The following is an 18,624-nucleotide window of genomic DNA, read 5'->3' on the forward strand; positions in this document are numbered from 1 at the left end:
CGGTTTTGTATGGGGAGGATGAATTTTAAGAAAATGCTTGGAACTCAATTATTAGCCAATGCCTTCTTAAGCTAAGGTATATTTCAGTTGATCATCGCCTTTTAGAATTTTTCTGACATCAATGTATGATTGAAAGCTTGTTTGTACTTCTGAATTGATTGAATTTGCGCTCTATCCCTATTATAAGAGGGACGATTAATGATGTTGTTTAGACATGTCTATGTTATATGTGATAATCGGAGGGAAACAAGATTTTATGTATGTGGTATGGAAAGCGCATAGTTGTATGCAGTATATACATTTTTAAATAAATATATAAATCTTGTCCTGGTCCTGACGTCAAAAGGGAGCCGAGGCTGGTGCAAGCGGCAGGTGGAAGATGCTGCGGCGAACATTTCAAGAGGTGCATGGGTGGGGGTGGAGAGGTGCTGACGCTGGCTCCTCAGCGAAGATGGTTCCCCCCCCCCCCAATTCTACACTACTGGCTTCAAGGTGTCCCAAGGAGGTATTTGAATGCTTTCCACAAAGATCTGCTAACAGATAGACTTTGAAAGGGTTGATGAGAAGATGGGCGCATTTCCCTTTTAAGGTGGTGTTTCTGGTGAAGGTATCGCTGTTCATTCTCAAAGCACTTAGACTTACAGAGCCATTACAGAAAATGATTGCTGCCAGTTTCTACTGCAAGTTCCAGGGTCGCTCCTGTCCCAGCTCACCACTGGACTATCAGGGCTCAAGGCAGGCCTGGGGGAGGCCTGAAATGGGTTAAGGAGGCATTGGGGGCATAGACCTGGCCTGGACAGGACACGGGAGAGGTCGCTCTTGCCTTTGCTCACCACTGGACAACCAGGGCTCAAGGCAAGCCTGCAATGGGTCGGGAAGGGGGCACAGAGCCTGCCGGGATAGGACAAGGAAGGATTGCTCCTGTCCTGGCTCACCACTGCACCATCTTGATACTTATTTTTTATCTCTATTTTTTATTTATTTTACTTATTTATTTTTAATTCTATCTTTAAATGTATTTATTCATTACTTGGTGGAATATTCATTTCTATCTCTATCTCTGTCTTTATATTTTATCTTTATTTTTCTTAAATTGTCTCCTCAGGTACTTTAGTTAGATTGTGAGCCTTTGGGACAGTTAGGGAATTTCCAAGTACCTATCTTATTTATTTTTATTTATTGTATCTTTTAATGCATTCATTTTTGTAAACCGCTTAGAAACCTCACGGTTATTAGCGGTATATAAGAATTAAATTAAATTTAAAAAATTAAATTAAATCGATACCAATACTTGAATATAAACTCTTGGTTTACACTCGAGTCAACCTTTTTCCCCCTTTTTTTGGGGAGAAGAAAAGGTTACCTCAGTTTATATTCAGACCGGTTTATATTAGAGTATATACGGTAAGTTACATGCACTATTCTATACCTTGCAAGTAACTTTGCATGCTCATCATAAAATTGTGCACACACGTTTATCAAATTAGGGGGATGATATATCCTTAGTCTTGAAGGCAACCATCTCAAGAGTGGGAGCTGCTGGGGGGGGGGAGGCGGGGAGGAGGTTCCTAAAGGGTTACACGGTTCTCCTCTACAATGCATCTGGTACAAGAAAAAGAAGATTAGATTGACAAAAGGGCAGCCAGTGGTGAACCGAAAAAATTCTGACAAAGACTAAATTGCAAACCCACACTGACAGTATTCATTGAACATTTTCCATTAGTTTAGTTCAATGTATTGACATTTGATACAGGATATCGTCTTTTCATGCATATTGCTCTCTTTTTACAAAGCACAAGAAGGGGATAAAGAGCTCTTACGGCATTTCTTGTGGATGTCCTTTGTGCGTTTACTTAAGGAGACAATTTCATGGCAGGAGAACATCTTAGCTTTGTGGGTTTCATCGCGACATTTGGCGCAGAGAGGCTGGTTGCAGGTATTGCAGTAATACATCAGCTCCCCTTCCTGTTGTACAAAAGGAGGAAACCAAATTGCGCCTTATTTGTTATCCACATTCACGCAGGCAAAATGATTGCAAATATTCAGGTACCAAGTTCAAAAACCAGAAAACCAACTGCTGCCTACCTATGCATAAGGCTACCAGATGTCTAGGTTTTCCTGGACACCTGGTAACCCTAGAAGTATATGAAAATTTATCTATATGTGGTCAGGTGGTCTTTCCACTCTCTGGTTCTTAGGAGCTCCTGAATCTGAGGATAAGAATATAAGAACTTAAGAACAGTCTTACTGGGTCCATCAAGCCCAGTAGCCCAATCCAGGTCACTAGTACCGGGCCAAAACCCAAAGAGCAGTAACATTCCATTTAGAATCCTAAAGAACAGCAAGATTCCGGAATCCCAAAGAGTAACAAAGATTCCGGAACCCCAAAGAGTAGCAACATTCCATGCTACCGATCCCGGGCAAGCAGTGGCTTCCCCCATGTCTTTCTCAATAACAGACTATGGACTTTTCCTCCAGGAACTTGTTCAAACCTTTCTTAAAACCAGCTACGCTATCTGCTCTTACCACAACTTCTGGCAACGTGTTCCAGAGCTTAACTATTCTCTGAGTGAAAAAGATTTCCTCTTATTGATTTTAAAAGTATTTCCCTGTAACTTCATCGAGTGTCCCCTAGTCTTTGTAATTTTTGATCGAGTGAAAAATCGATCCACTTGTACCCATTCTGCTCCACTCAGGATTTTGTGATTTCAATCATATCTCCCCTCAGCCTTCTTTTTTCCAAGCTGAAAAGCCCTAACCTTTTTACTCTTTCCTCATACGAGAGGAGTTCCATCTCCTTTATCATCTTGGTTGCTCTTTTTTGAACTTTTTCTAGTGCCGCTATATCTTTCTTGAGATAAGGAAACTAGAATTGAACGCAATCCTCCAGTGTTTCTCAACTTCTTCAAGCCAAGTGTCCCCTAAACCTAACAAATACCAACCGAGTACCCCCGCATAAGCTCCGCCCCAGACCCCACCCCCATAATAATAGTACTAATTGTAATGCAATTTCTTCCATCCATTTTTCATATATACACAATATAATCTTATTAATACATAATGGTAACCAAAAAATTAAAAAAACACAAAGCACATTGTACGCACAGAAAATGTTAATTATCATTTATATTCGGGGTTTTTTTTCAAAGAGGTCAAGGCAGATGACTTTAAAATATACAATCAGTAACAACTATAGAAAAATAGACAAATATAGACAGCAGATATAAATTCACAAAACTGACACATTTTGATCACTAAATTGAAAATGAAATTATTTTTCTTACCTTTGTTGTCTGGTGATTTCATGAGTCTCTGGTTGCATTTTCAATATTGCTTTCTGCCTTCTGCACGCTTCCTCTCCTCCAGACCTCATTCCCTTCCCAACCAACATCTCTCTCTCTCTCTCTCACTGTTCATCTGTCTTGAGAGATCCAGGCATCTCTCCCACCCCTTCTACTGCCACATCCAACATTTGTCCCTCCATCCAACATTTGCCGGCCCATAAGCCTTCCCCCCGTCAATTCTGACATTGGAGAGAAGGTTCCGGACCACCCAGGCAGCAATTGGCTGGCCCGGAACCTTCTCTCTGACGTCAGAATTGACGTTGGGGGGAAGGCTTGTGGGCCGGCTGCTTGTGAGTCGCTGTACATGCCCTGGCCCATCCCAGCGTGGAGTTGCTGCTGGGTGTTGCTGAACAAGCATGTTGTCTCTGGCGAGGTGGCAGGGGCGGCTTCAGGGGTGGGGGATGTTGCATGCTTGCAGACATGGAGGCAGGGAAGGATCCCCGGCAGCTTCAGCGGGGGGCAGGCAGGGATCCCCAGCGAGAGCTAGGGACGGATCCCTGGTGGCGGCTAGGTCACGTACCCCCAACAGGCAGCCCACGTGCCCCCGCATACCATGTGTTGAGAAACACTCGTGTAGCCCACATATAGCAATACTTCACTCCATTATGTCACACACATTATTCATTTTCAAAATTGCATTTCACCTCACTGTGTCATGCACTATTAAAATTTCAAAATTATATTGTGTAACACATCATATGCGTCTTCCTTTTTTCTAAGGAATTCTGATGAAGGTATCAGCTGCCAAAACACAGTCCGTGTTGGGTCATTAGTGCATCCATTCATCTGGATTTTGCTGCTTCATTTTTCACATTGTGTTTTTCATAAAGTCACTTCATTTTGGACTCCTCATCCTGGTTATTTGTGGCTTTTTCACCCCTTGCGTTTTTGATCTGACTTTTGTGGTTTGCCACCCCCCTTTGTTTTTCTGGTTTGACTGACTACCTAGTCACATGACATTATATGACCCGCCCTCTTCACCCTTCTCCCGCCCCCAACCATTTCCCGTGAAAATATGAAAGCGCGGAAACTTTTTGGGGAAAAACCCTCAAATATATATATAGTTACAACAGTTGAAGTCAGCCAAAGGAGCAATGTTAAGAAAGATGGTAACTAGAATTCAGATTTCCCTCTTGTACCTGTTTTTTGCACTGAAAGTCACAGTTTGCACATTGTACAACTTCTTCACAGTCAGCTGAGCTGTCCAACAAGAACTTAAGCAGCCGATCCATAGGTGGAAGACCATTGTTTCCTTTCACGATTGACTGGTGTCTAAGGAGAAAGCAAAGGACAGCTTCTCAGACTGCTTGCTCACCTCTCAAAAGTATTTATTCAATTTTCTATACTTTTCTCCCAAGGGAGTTCAGAATTTATTCAGATACTCAAGCAATTTCCCTGTCTGTCCCAGTGGGTCACAATCGTACCTAGGCAATAGGGGATTAAGTGACTTGCCCAGGGTCACAAGGAGCAGTGTGGGATTTGAACCCAGAACCTCAGGGTGCTGAGGCTGTAGCTTTAACCACTGTGCCACATTCCTAGGGACCATAACTCCAGACCCCTGCTGCCAGGGCAATGGGATGCTTCTTTTTCAAGCCCACCTGCTGTCAAAGGCCACAGAAACCTCTGCACGTGCTTAAACCCACTTGGGCCGTTGAACATGTAAAGAGGGACACAGGGGTTTGGGGGGGAGGAGGTGGAGAGGAGGAGAGGTGCCAGCTTTGGCACCCCCTTGCAAGTTATCCCTTGTGAACATGCATGAGCCAGATTTGCATACCTGTCACTTCCATTATATGCAAATCTCTCTCATGCTTATGGGTGAACATTGAGAGAAAAGTTTATATATGATCATTTTATTAGGATGAATGAACTTTTGGGTGGGATTCTATTTATGTATGAAATAATGTATGTTATGTGATACTAGTCTTATAGCCCGTTACATTAACGGGTACTAGAATATATATGTGTATGTCTGTTTTAATTTTTTTTTACTCTCTCCTTAGTCGCTTTCTGTATTTCTGTCTGTCTTTTTTTTTTTTTTTTCCTTGGCTGTCCACTACCACCCCTTGCCTGCTCCCCCTGTCCATTCTCCCTTCCTTTTACCTCCCCTGTGTCCTCCACCACCCCATCACTGCTCACCTTATCCAGCAGAAGCCCTTCTCCCTTTGTTTTACCTCCCCCTGTCCATCATCACCTCCTTCCTGCTCCCCCTGTCCAGCAGTAGGCCTGTCTTTATTTTTCTGCCCTCCCCTCCCTGTTCATCAGCACCTCTTCCCCTGTCCATCAACCCCTTTTCTGCCCTCCATTTCCGTGTGTTGCAACATTTGGGTGGGCCTGAGCCTAAAGTGATTGGGCATGAGACCCCATCCCCTGCCCAGCATCTCTGCTTCCTCTCCTCTCCCCCCACCCAGGTGACCAGGAATCTTTCAACTCTCTGCCTTCTCACTCATCCATACCTTTGAAAGTCTCCATTTTTAAAAAAATTTTGATTTGATTTGAGACATCCAACTCGGGCCGCCAAGGTCGACATCCGCCTCGGGGGGTGGGAGGGGGGGGAGGAAGAGAGAGAGTGGAGAGGCGGCGACGGCAAAGTTACTGTAAGGAAGATGCTGCGTCTTTCAACAGGGAGCAGGACAGAGCGTAAGCCGCGCATGCGCACTTCCTATGTGTCGCTACAGCTCACAGAAAACCGGCGCACACATAGGAAGTGCGCATGCACGGCCTAGCGTTTTATTATATTAGATGTAATATTTATATTTATAGTATTATGGAGTTATTTGAATTAGTTGATTAATTCATTAATAAATTGAGTTTAGGAGTATTGTTTAGCTTTCTATATGATTTTTTTTAATGCATATTCATTAGGGACTGATTGGGGGTCTCCCAGGACAGTTTTGACAACCACTATGCTATTCTATTCTGATCCATATATAAATTTTACAGCACATAACAGGTAGCATGGCCAAGAGAGGGTCACGGGTGCCCCTGTTGCCACTCTCTTTTTGTACTCCCAAATTTAAGAGTTTAATGAAATTTTGAGTAAACATTTAGGCACTGGGACCCAGTATATTTTCAGAGGCCAATTTAGGGGCATAACTCTGAAAATTAGGAGCATAAATCCTTTGGATATTAGACCTTATATTTCTAAGCTGCCAGTCACGAGTTCCAATAATGTTTTGCCAATGGAGAAACCCTTTATTCTGAGCAGCAAGGGGTTAATGGATTAAATTCCAACGGCTTTACCCGGCACAAGTTTCACGTTGGAAAAACCCAAGGTTAGAATCCTGTAAAAATAAACCATGATTCCTTTTCTAAATAAAGAACACTATGCCATGAGCGACAGACATTAAAGCGAGACACACCCCTAACCACCACCCAACATCGCACTGCACACAGCAGTAAACAGGGGGCTCTGATAAGAGACCCCAGCACAGTCAAGGGCCCCTAGGCACACAAGTACACTGGGCCCCCCCCTGCCCCGCCCCACCTCACCATGCGCCCAGGCGGAAACAGGAAGCTGCGTCGGAGGGAAGCTTTGGGCAAGCAGCACCGCTTGCACAATTACACTTCCCGTTGCCTTTCTTACACGCGTTGCTTGCTTGTCTTACTTTCTGTCGATGAGGGGGGGGGGGGAGGGGTGCGCATTGCCGATCGATGCTGGAGGGGTCCATCGCCGTTTGGAAAAAACAATGTTGATGCCCTCCTTCATCGGGCCCCCCTGACCATTTCGGGCCCTAGGCACGTGCCTACTTGGCCTATTGGTTAATCCTGCCCTGGGCACAGGGTGAAAACAAACCGTGACTCTGAAATATCTCGAGAAAAATCTCGCTTAATTGAACTTGTGAATGAAATTTGAGCACAAATCTGACACCATAATAAGGTACAATATTAAAAAAAATATATATATATATATCCTATATAATAAAACGCTAGCCGCGCATGCACACTCAGACCTGCGTGATCTGTAATCCCTGATCCGTGATCTGTAGGTCCGTGGCCAGAGTGCGTATGCGGCGGCTAGACAAAGCGGGAGAAACAGTAATGATGCCATCAATGACGCGACAGAGAGACTCAACAGCAGAAGAAAGCCGCGAACCAGCCTGTTTAGCGTGCTGCGGCGGCTAGACAAAGCGGGAGAAACAGTAATGATGCCATCAATGACGCGACAGAGAGACTCAACAGCAGAAGAAAGCCGCGAACCAGCCTGTTTAGCGTGCTGCGGCGGCTAGACAAAGCGGGAGAAACAGTAATGATGTCATCAATGACGCGACAGAGAGACTCAACGGCAGAAGAAAGCCGCGAACCAGCCTGTTTAGCGTGCTGCGGCGGCTAGACAAAGCGGGAGAAACAGTAATGATGCCATCAATGACGCGACAGAGAGACTCAACGGCAGAAGAAAGCCGCGAACCAGCCTGTTTAGCGTGCTGCGGCGGCTAGACAAAGCGGGAGAAACAGTAATGATGCCATCAATGACGCGACAGAGAGACTCAACGGCAGAAGAAAGCCGCGAACCAGCCTGTTTAGCGTGCTGCGGCGGCTAGACAAAGCGGGAGAAACAGTAATGATGCCATCAATGACGCGACAGAGAGACTCAACGGCAGAAGAAAGCCGCGAACCAGCCTGTTTAGCGTGCTGCGGCGGCTAGACAAAGCGGGAGAAACAGTAATGATGCCATCAATGACGCGACAGAGAGACTCAACGGCAGAAGAAAGCCGCGAACCAGCCTGTTTAGCGTGCTGCGGCGGCTAGACAAAGCGGGAGAAACAGTAATGATGTCATCAATGACGCGACAGAGAGACTCAACGGCAGAAGAAAGCCGCGAACCAGCCTGTTTAGCGTGCTGCGGCGGCTAGACAAAGCGGGAGAAACAGACTCGAGCGCTGTGGCCGACTCAGGATGGGAGGATGCGCCGCAGCAAAGTGCTGCACAGGTACTGGAGGGGGAGAGACATATCGCTTCTGCACATACCGGTACAAACCTCCCTCCAGCGTTGGCAGCCGCAGCACGTTAAACAGGCTGCTTCGAGACTTTCTCCTGCAGTTGAGTCCCTCTGCCGCGTCACTAATGATGTCATCAATGACGCGACAGAGAGACTCAACGGCAGAAGAAAGCCGCGAACCAGCCTGTTTAGCGGGCTGCGGCTGCCAACGCTGGAGGGAGGTTTGTTATTAAAGTCATCTCGCCGGGAGGGTCGCAGAGTCAGCGGGGGTTGGGCTGGGAGGGGAGAGAAGCGTCTGCCTCGGGTGCTTCAGGCAGCAGCAGCGTTTACAATTTGCTTCAGGCCTTCCTCTCTGGCCGGTCCTGCCTACTTCCTGTTTTCATGAACACAGGACCCGCCAGAGAGGAATACCTGAAGCCAGCAACAGCAATGAATTGTGAATGCTGCTGTTGCCCGATGAAGTAGTTGAAGGAGGAAAGTGAGCAGAGGGGGACAGAATGGCTTGGAGGGAAGAACAGATGGCAGGGCATGGAGGGAAGGAGGAAGGTATGCCAGACCAAGGGAAAAGGAAAGAGGAGATGGAGAGAGGCCATATGGGACACGCTTAAAGTTAGGAGCAGTTTATAGAATAATGTTTATGCTTGGGAACTTCACCTAAATTTAACTAATCAACACCCACACTCATTATTAATCTCTATATTTTTTAGGACTGTTCAGAAGTGGCCATTGTCAGAAATATAAAGGCAAAATGGCCCATCCAGTAGGCCCATCCGCAGCATCCACTATCATCTCTTTAAACGCTCATTAAACCTCATTGTGAGGTCATAGAACATCATTGTTATAAGCTTAGGCTCTTAACACTTGCATTATGAGGTCATAAAGCTTTGAGGTTACAGAAACATAGAAACATGATGGCCCATCCAGTCTGCCCATCCGTAGCATCTACTATCTCCACTTCTTAAGAAATCTCACGTGCCCTTCCCATGCAATCTTTGTCTCCACCACTTCTATTCCAGGCATATACAGTACCACCCTTTGTGTATCACCTCTTATCGTGCCAGTATTTATGTAGAATATAGAATTATGCCATCCATAAAGTGCTTCTAAAATCCATGGATTTTCCAGTAAGCTAAAATCAATTTGAAGATTGTACCCATTGAATCAGCTTCCACAGTCACACAAGGCAAGAACTGATTGTGCAATAACCAGCAAGGTATAAAGGAGACATTATCAGACCTTTCCTGTTTGGCCACTTCTTACAAAAGAACACTTTGGAACAGACAGAATCAGATTTCCGTGAAGCTATCCAAGTCGCCAACCTAGAAGGAAGGTTACCATCACACACTGAGGAAATATTATGGGATGCGTTTAAAGCAACCATTAGGGGACAAATTATTTCGTTTGTGGCACATGTTAGCAAAAAACTTAATATGGAGTTTACTAATTTGGAAAAAGAGATTAAGGATTTAGAAACAAAATTATCGGCAAAATGGGAAAAGGATACTTTACAAGCCCTGTTAAGAAAATATGGAGTCCATTGGCTTTATTTGCTGTTTCGCATTAAAAGAAAATATATGGCCTTCTGAGTTTTTTCATTACACATCTGGGATGGGATGGGGGGTAGGATAAGGAAAGGTACTGAAAAATGGATATTAAATCTTCATATTAAAGATGTTTAATATTGTCAATATTAATAATTGATGTAAGGGGATAGTTATGATTCTATAATATTATTTGTTTGAAAGAGTGTATTCTTTGTAATATTTTGCTATTTTCGATTAAATGTATTACACTATTGTAAATTAATAAAATAATAAAAATGTTAAAAAAAAAAAGAAAGGGATGCTTAATGGTATTAAGTGTTGTAACTGCAAGCTGCATGGGTAAATGCCATTATTTCAAGATTAGATGCTTTCAAAATGAGTTTCTAAATCTAGGACCTCGACTTTTTTATTTTTTATTTTTTTTTTAGAAGACAGCTATTTTAGTATGTCGGGCCCTAAAAGTTTGGCCAGAACCCCAGACTGCTGCTTTAAATATCACACAGCCCACTGTCAGCCACATACCCGTCCTATCAGTTCTCTGCCAAGTGGAAGTGCTCGGCATCTATGCTCTTCCCTGAGCTAAAAGCAGAACCATTCCACCCCCCCCAGCTGTTCCGGGCTGTAGTCGAAAGACAAAGGCAAAAACTGCAGTGGTGATGTACAAGATACCAAGGGCTTCTTTTACTAAACTACGATAGCGGTTTTAGCATTGAGCTGACGTTAGTTCTAGCTACCTAGCACGGGTTTAGCGCGCGCTAAAAACGCTATCGCAGCTTAGTAAAAGGAGCCCCATGTCTTTAATAAACAATCATAAAAAGATAAATATAGTCATAAAACAGATTAATGTTTAGTCCCACCATGTTATTCGCGGTTTCACCATATTCACGATGGTTTTTAATAGAAAACTGCAAATAACATATGAAAAACTTATTTGCGGTTTTTCTGTATTTGCGTTTCTGTTAAATCCCTATTAGAGAATGACACGGTGAAAAAATTGGTCCCCGTCACCGCCCCGTCCCCGTCTCACCATCCTCTGCACCGCCCCGTCACCGCCATTCCCTTCACCGCCCCGTCACCGCCACTGCCACCCCATTCACCGCCCCGTCACCGCCACTGCCACCCCATTCACCGCCCCGTCACCGTCACCGCTGCATACATAAAAGCCTCAAACGGGTACGATTTTATATACTTTTCTTTATTTACGTATAAAGGAAACATTCTTTAAAACTTTAAAACTTAGTTAAATATTACCTTTGTTGTCTGGTTTCTGCTTTCCACATCTTCTCATTGAATTCCTTCCCTCCCTCCTTTACCATCTGTTCCTTTCTACTACCCTTCAGCTCCTCTCGCGTGGCCTATCTATCTACCTTCCTCCCTCTTATTTTCATGGCACGTTACAATGTAATTTGTGCAAGCCACTGGAGCCTGCGAGATCGATCCCTGTCCCATCCCCACAAACCATCTCGCTTCTGTGCTCCTATTTTCCCCATTTCTAATATCTCCCCTATGTATCTGCCATTGCCCCCCCCTGTGTCCATATACCATCCCCATGGCATGTCCCCTTTTTGTCTCTGTCCCTATGCCCCATGCACATAATTTCCCCTCTTTCTGTTACCTTCCTGTGTCCAGATTTCCCCTATCTTCCTCTTCCATACCAGTGTGTCTCTTCTTTTCAACCCCATCTAGCTTTTTTCCCTCTTTCTTCCCCCCCCCCCTGCTTCTAGCATCTGGCTCACCTGCCTGTCCTTCCCTTTCTTTCCTGCTGTGGGTTTTTCTTTCCGTTTTCATCCCCTTGGCCCAGAATCCTTTTCCCTTTCACTCCCTCCTTACAGTCTGAGCCGGGAACACGGGTGATCGCACGGTCCCTCGCAGCCCCCACCCGCCTGCCCAATCGATCCTAGTGTTTAGCCAGCTCTCTCCCTTCTCCTCACCTTAATTTGCAGGCTTTCTTTTTCAGCGACCTGCACGCTTTCCCAAAGAGCCGCACACGCGCGGCTGCTCAGTGTTCAATCTTCTGCTCTGCTGCAACTTCCTGTTTCCGGTTGCGTCAGAGCAGAAGATCGAAACTGAGCAGCAGCGGCTCTTTGATAGCGTGCGGGTCGCCGAAAAAGAAAATCTACAAACTAAGGTGAGGAGAAGGGAGAGAGCTGGCTAAACACTAGAATCGATTGGGCAGGCGGGTGTGAGCTGCGGGGACCGCGCGATCCTTCATGCCTCACTGCGGGGACAAGACCCATTCACCGCCCCGCGGGCGGTGAATGGCCTTGTCCCCGTCGCCGCAGCGACTGCTAGTTTTCTTCCCCGTTTTCGGCGGTGACCCGCAGCTAAAATGCGGTGGCCGCGGGTAAACCGCCACCGTGTCATTCTCTAATCCCTATCACAGCCAATACGGAGGGAGAAGTGCAATAAAAAAAAAAATAGATCAACTAACACTCAGATATAAAAAATTACTGGTAAGTATATATATATAAAATGCATATCAAACCAAACAAGATGCTACAACTCAAGGCCCCAGCAATAGTCATAAAACAGATTAATGAATCTGGACCTGACATGGTCCGTGTTTCGAAGAAACACTCCTTCCTGATGTAAAATCAGGTAATCCTAGGCATAGGATGAAAGCGTAAGGGAACAGACTCGGTAATAATCTAAGGAAACCTTTTTTTTTTTTTTAATGGAAAGGGTAATGAAAGCAAAAATCTTCTCTCAATGGAGTTGCTTGATAACAAAGAGCTAAAGGAGCAGGATTGTAGAGCTTTGTGGTTGGAATGAATGAACAGAGAGAATAAGCCAAATGCTTTATCTACTTCATTTTCTACGATTCAAACAGTCCTTATTTCTGCAAAATCCATGGGCGCACCAGTTTTTAATACGAAAGTTTACACACCCCTCGACTTTGAAAATTGCCCTCTGTAAATTTGCATCTACTTTTTCTTTGAGAACTTTTGACACGGTAATCACGAGTAGCTCTAAAAATGAAATGCCTCTGAATTATTTTAGCCTAGTTAAATTAAGGTATTTTTTCCTCTTCTTTGGGATTGTCTAAGGGTAACTCATTGTTGGTGCTAAAAGCTTCTTTGTTGGCTAGGAAATGCATACTTTTACTATGGCGGCAAGCAGAGGCGCCTACCATTACCATGTGGAAAAATGAAACGTTTACCTTGTTAAAGCATGAATATTTGGATCTTAAGAATTGTGGCCCTGGCCGTTGGAGAAAATTCCGGGCCATTTGGGCTCCAGTTTGGGATAGCTTGTCCCATGGAGCCCGAAGTGCTCTTTTGAATTTTTGACACTGGAGTGCTTGGGAAGGGTGGGGGGGGGGGGAATGGGACAGGGGAGTTTTATTGTTGGGATTATTCAGTCTCCGAGGAAACCACATGATAGACTCTTTCATCCTGAGTTTTGGTTTATGGTTATACTTGTATTCAGAGTGTTGAATCTTTTATCTTGTATATAAATTTCTAATATATATATGTATATGTATATATATATATATAAAATATATTTCTAATACATTTTTTACACAGGTAAATCACTGCTTACCTGACTAAGGGGTCCTTTTATTAAGGTGCAACAACTGATTTAGCGCACGCTAAATGCTAAGATGTCCATAGGAATATAATGGATGTCTTAGTTTTAGCGCGTGCGAAATCAGTTAGTGCACCTTAATAAAAGGACCCCTAAGTGACTTTTGAAAATGTATTAAGGTGGGGGTAAATGAGAATAGTACATTTAAGGCTCCTTTTACAAAGGTGCGCTAGGGCCTTATCGTGCACAATAGCACGCGTTAAATTCCCGAGCGCACTCGCCACTACTGCCTCCTTTTTAGGAGGCGGCAGATTTTCGGCTACCGCACGCTATAGCACGCGGTAATTTTGTGTGTGCGCTAAAAACCCTAGCGCACCTTCGTAAAAGGAGCCCTTAATATCTATCTGCCTTTCTGCGCTACAACCAAAGTGGTTTACATATTACATAGAGGTGCAGGTTGTACTTGATTGGACAATAAAGTCAGAGAATGTAAAACAAATCATTTAGCGTCCCTTGACGGGGAATGCTACCAGTCTGAATTCTTACCCACAAAGAGGGCAAGACAGGCGGTTGTCCACGGCCCGGCCCCGCAAGCAGCTTGCGCAGAGGTTGTGGTAGCAATCCAGTAGGCAGGGATACTCGTATTGCCCGTGACACAAGAAACACACGAGCGGGTGGCAGCGGGTACTGTCCAGATCATGTAAGTTTTCCAGGGGAGAAAAAATTCCTCCAGACATCTGTTGGGGAAAATTTAGTGATAAAAGTATTAAGTGACTAAGGAAATTTGCACACGAAAGGGGATATTCCATAAATAGCGTCTATAAAGGTAGGCGTCTATTACAAAATCAGGCCTAACTTAAAATGTGGGTGCCTGTAATATAGGCCAGGGTTTTAAAGGCTTACATTATAGGCACTTAAGTCCTTTAGAGAATCGTGCCTGCTGGTGCCTAAGTCCTTCCCCACCCCTAAACATGCCTACTTTGGTGTTAGGCGCCGACAGGCACTACGCAATAAGTGCCAATCTTTTGTAGAATCATGCCTAAGAAGATAGGCGCCTATCACCCAACTAATTTCAGCAATTTACTAATAAACCCTCCCCCCCCCATTTTAAGAAGCAGCATTAGGCTTTTTTATCACCGGCCGTGGCGGTATTAGCTCCGACGTTTATAAGAAATTCTATGAGCGTCGGAGCTAATACTGCTGCGGTTGGTGATAAAAAAAAAGCCTAACGTAGCATCGTAAAAGGGGGTGGGGGTAAGTTAGGCGCCTATTTATTTAGGTGCTTATCTTAGGTACCTCTTATAGAATTGCCCCCCCCCCCAAGGGCCCCTTTTACAAAGCCGCAGTAGTAATTTTCACATGGTAAATGTAACATAGCCCCATTCAGTTCTTACGGTCTGTGTCGCATTTGTCACACCGGAACTCGCAACCGCAGCTTTGTAAGAGAGGCCCTTAAGTGTGTAACTGCAAATGTGTGCCAATTATCACCAATAATTGTTGGTTAGTACCAATTAGCAGTTAATTTGCCAATTAAATTACACACACAACTGTAGATATGCTATAACCACATGAAGACAAAAACAAAAACTGTGGATACAGATGTTCTGGAGATAATTTATTAAACACTGACATATAAAACCATAAAAATTCAATGAAAAAAGTACAATGATAAAAAATACTGATAAAAATCCAACCGGACCCTACACGGTCCAGGGTCCAATGGTTTGCAACCTCACATATATAGAATTGGACTGAAAACAGTCTATTGTCTTTAAACATGTGAGCATAGAACACCGCAGACAAGCTGAAGTAGCAAAAAACACACTACCCGATATTCAGTGCTCTTTGGCTGGCCAGGAATGTTTTATCACGCGTTGTGTTGACATTGTAATGTAACATACTATGCCATACTTTGTATTGTAATCTGAATATTTTTTTTTTTACTGCTGTGATTGCCTATTGCTTAGGTTTGACTTATTCTTGCTTCTAAAAGGTGATAAATAAATCCTAATAAATAAATACATAGCGCATGGCCAGCTATCTGCCAACCACACAAAAATACAATATAAAAACATGAAACATACAACGATAGGCAACAATTAAACATCGATGTTCATCGTATGTTGTCTCATAGCCACAAACGTAGTCTCTCATTTTTCAACCACATTTCAAGAAGACTGCAAGGTTGTGCTGTTGCTCTCGCCTGGAAAATTAAAAAGGTACGGGGGAAGGGAAGGGGGTGCATGGCTGGCAGGGGGGTCGGGAAGGGTGCTGAGGCTGTAGCTTTAACCCCCGTGCCACTCTAGAAATCAAAATGTAGTAAAAGTGAGCCACGTTTAGGACAATCAAGCCATTGTGACATCACTGATGAGGTTGGCTCTTAGACATGGGTGGAATGAGGCATTATGATGTCACAATATCTGCTCTGGCGGTTATCAGAGGCTGAAGCTTTTCACACTATTTATGCATTTTAATTTTCTATACCGTTCTCCCAAGGAAGCTCAGAATGGTTTACATCAGGGGTGTCCTTTTGGCTTCCTTGGGCCGCATTGGCCGAAAGAAATGTTTCTGGGGCTGCACATATGCGCAAACGCTGCAGCAAGACAGAGGAGGGAGCCGGCAAGACGGTAAACACCAGGGGGCTGCAGAGGAAAACACTGCATCACCCTCGAACGGGACCGCACAAAATACTTTACGGGTCCGCATGTGGCCCTTGGGCCGCAGGTTGAACACCCCTAGTTTACATGAATTTATTCAGGTACTCAAGCATTTTTCCCTGTCTGTCCCAGTGGGCTCACAATCTATGGGAGGATTAAGTGACTTGCGCAGGGTCTCGAGGAGCAGCGTGGGTTTGAACCCACAACCTCAGGGTGGTGAGGCTGTAACTTTAACCACTGCGCCACACTCTCCCCTTATAAGGATGCTCAGGCATCCTACAGTAAGTTCCAGGTTAGCATGCACACAGCATACACTACAAAATTATTCATGTCTGGGGATGGAGAGTCAATGTTTCTGCAGTAATCAGCAATGCCATATTGCTGTGAACCACCCCCAAAATTCAATAAAGTGCACCTAAAGTTAGGCACCGTCATTGGCATGCCTAGCCGATATATGAGCCTAACTTAATTAATAAGCTATATTGGCACTGATTATAATCAGCACTTACTTCTTAATTGATACTAATTGGAGTTAGTCAAAAGTTAGGCACCTAACTTGGTAGGTGTGATTCTACAAGAGATGCCTAGTGCACAGTGCATACGTAGTTAAAAGTGGGCATGTTTAAGGGCAAATTGTGGGCATGTTTTTGAGTTAGGTGCCATTGGCCACCTAGCTTAGCTGCAGGCAATTAGGCCAAGAAAAAACACTGGTGTAAATAGGGTGCTCCTAAAAGTTAGATCGTTTAGCGCCACCGACGCACACTTAGGTAGTAGTGAATGGCACGGGGACATCGCCGCAGGAACTCAATTTCCACATCCTATCCCTGTGAGTTTTGTCCCTGTCCCTGTCGCTGCCCCATTCCTGTAAGGTCTGACTTAACCCCGCAAACCTCGAACACTTATGATTCTAAAGCGTTTGAGGCTTGTGCAGATGAGGACGGAGCTTAGGCATTGGTGGAATGAGGTATTATGACATCACAATCTGAGCTCTAGAATGTTGCTGCTTATGATTTTAAAGTGTTTGAGGCTTGTGCAGATGAGGACGGAGCTTAGGCATTGGTGGAATGAGGTATTATGACATCACAATCTGAGCTCTAGAATGTTGCTGCTTATGATTTTAAAGTGTTTGAGGCTTGTGCAGATGAGGACGGAGCTTAGGCATTGGTGGAATGAGGCATTATGACATCACAATCTGAGCTCTAGAATGTTGCCACTTAGGATTTTAAAGGGTTTGAGGCTTGTGCAGATGAGGACGGAGCTTAGGCATTGGTGGAATGAGGCATTATGACATCACAATCTGAGCTCTAGTATGTTGTTACTTATGATTTTAAAGTATTTGAGGCTTGTGCAGATGAGGACAGAGCTTGCAAGGATGGGGCAGGGGCAGGAAAAGAATTTGATGGGATGGGATAAGAAAATGAGTTCCCGAATAGGTAATGGTAAGGTAAGGGCTTGTGTCGTAATCTTTTTTAATGACCTTAAGCTAACGGTAGTATTAGCATATAGTCATTAATAATAATAATAATAAAGAAAATCAGTCATTTTACTGCTGTGCTAAAAATGTGCTTACAGTGTGGGAAAGATCCACAGAAAGGCGATGTGAGGCCACTTTTTAGCACCGTTTTGTAAAAGGGCCCCTGTATTTTTAAATTCTTAAATTCACAAGCTGTCTAAAGTTAGCTCCTGACATGTTGCCAGGATGGTCTTATGAGAATCGGTTAGCCTTAATTGTCATCACTAAGCAACTACATTCTAAATTAAGACAGGCATCCTCAGTTGCCCAAAAAGCCGTCCTAAATGTGGACCAGCTCGGTTTAGCTGAATTTTCAGCCCAAAAGCCTTGTTGATTAACTTTGACTGAAAATTCCGAACATCAACCAACTAAAATTAGTCCGTCAGCCTGTCTACTCAGAAGCCCTTTGAAAACTGACTCAATGATTTTTCCCATTCTGGGTCTGTGGAAAACGGCTCTGAGGAATCAGGTGTTGCAGGTGGATTCCTCTTAGAACTGGCCTCATGCGTATCCTGAGTGGTTCCGTTTATCAAAGAACCACGTTACAATATTCAGGAAACACCAGATTGTAAGACGTTCAGGAAAAAAAACAATGCCCCAACCTACATTTTCACTGGTTTACCTCTGCTGGCTCGAATCAACCATTTCAGAATCAGGATAATTAGTCCTGATTTTTCCCAGGCGAGAGCTGGGAATCCCTCTCCTCCAACTTGGAGCAGAGACGCGGGATTTCTCTTTCCCGGATGGAATTTAACCTTAAACGAACCTGAACAAATGCAGCATGAAAATAGCTCTTGTCATCACCTCTGGCCACTTTCTCTCTCTTTCCCCCACCACCCAGGTCCCTCTTTCTTTTCCTGGCTAATGGCTTTCAGGCTGCAGTGACAGAGGGGTCTCGCCTTTCACCAGTCCGACGAGCAGGAATGACCAGGAGAACACCATCAAGGACGGCACTGCTACCTTTGGTTCCCCCCCTCCCCCAGAAATCTTGCCTCTTTGCACCCAAGTAGGTTGATTTGAACCAGGTTTCCCTAGTTCTCAGCCTACTCCAGTCCAGATTAAGTAAATACTAAAAAAAAAAAATCAATTTTGTATGATCTGT

The 18,624-nt window shown here is 44.4% G+C and overlaps 1 protein-coding gene across 1 annotated transcript in view; it reads right to left on the minus strand.

Moving 5' to 3' along the window:
• Positions 1-18,624, minus strand: part of RNF207 (ring finger protein 207) — a 47,297-nt gene that overhangs the window by 28,545 nt on the left and 128 nt on the right. The window contains exons 2-4 of the mRNA XM_033922505.1: positions 13,899-14,089; positions 4,484-4,616; positions 1,821-1,965 (exon numbers count right to left, since the gene is read on the minus strand). Coding sequence (XP_033778396.1) covers positions 1,821-1,965; positions 4,484-4,616; positions 13,899-14,089 — 469 coding nt within the window. The remainder of the gene's footprint in view (positions 1-1,820; positions 1,966-4,483; positions 4,617-13,898; positions 14,090-18,624) is intronic.

This window comes from Geotrypetes seraphini, chromosome 15 (genome assembly GCF_902459505.1).
Source record: "Geotrypetes seraphini chromosome 15, aGeoSer1.1, whole genome shotgun sequence".
NCBI classification, from domain to species: Eukaryota; Metazoa; Chordata; class Amphibia; order Gymnophiona; family Dermophiidae; genus Geotrypetes; species Geotrypetes seraphini.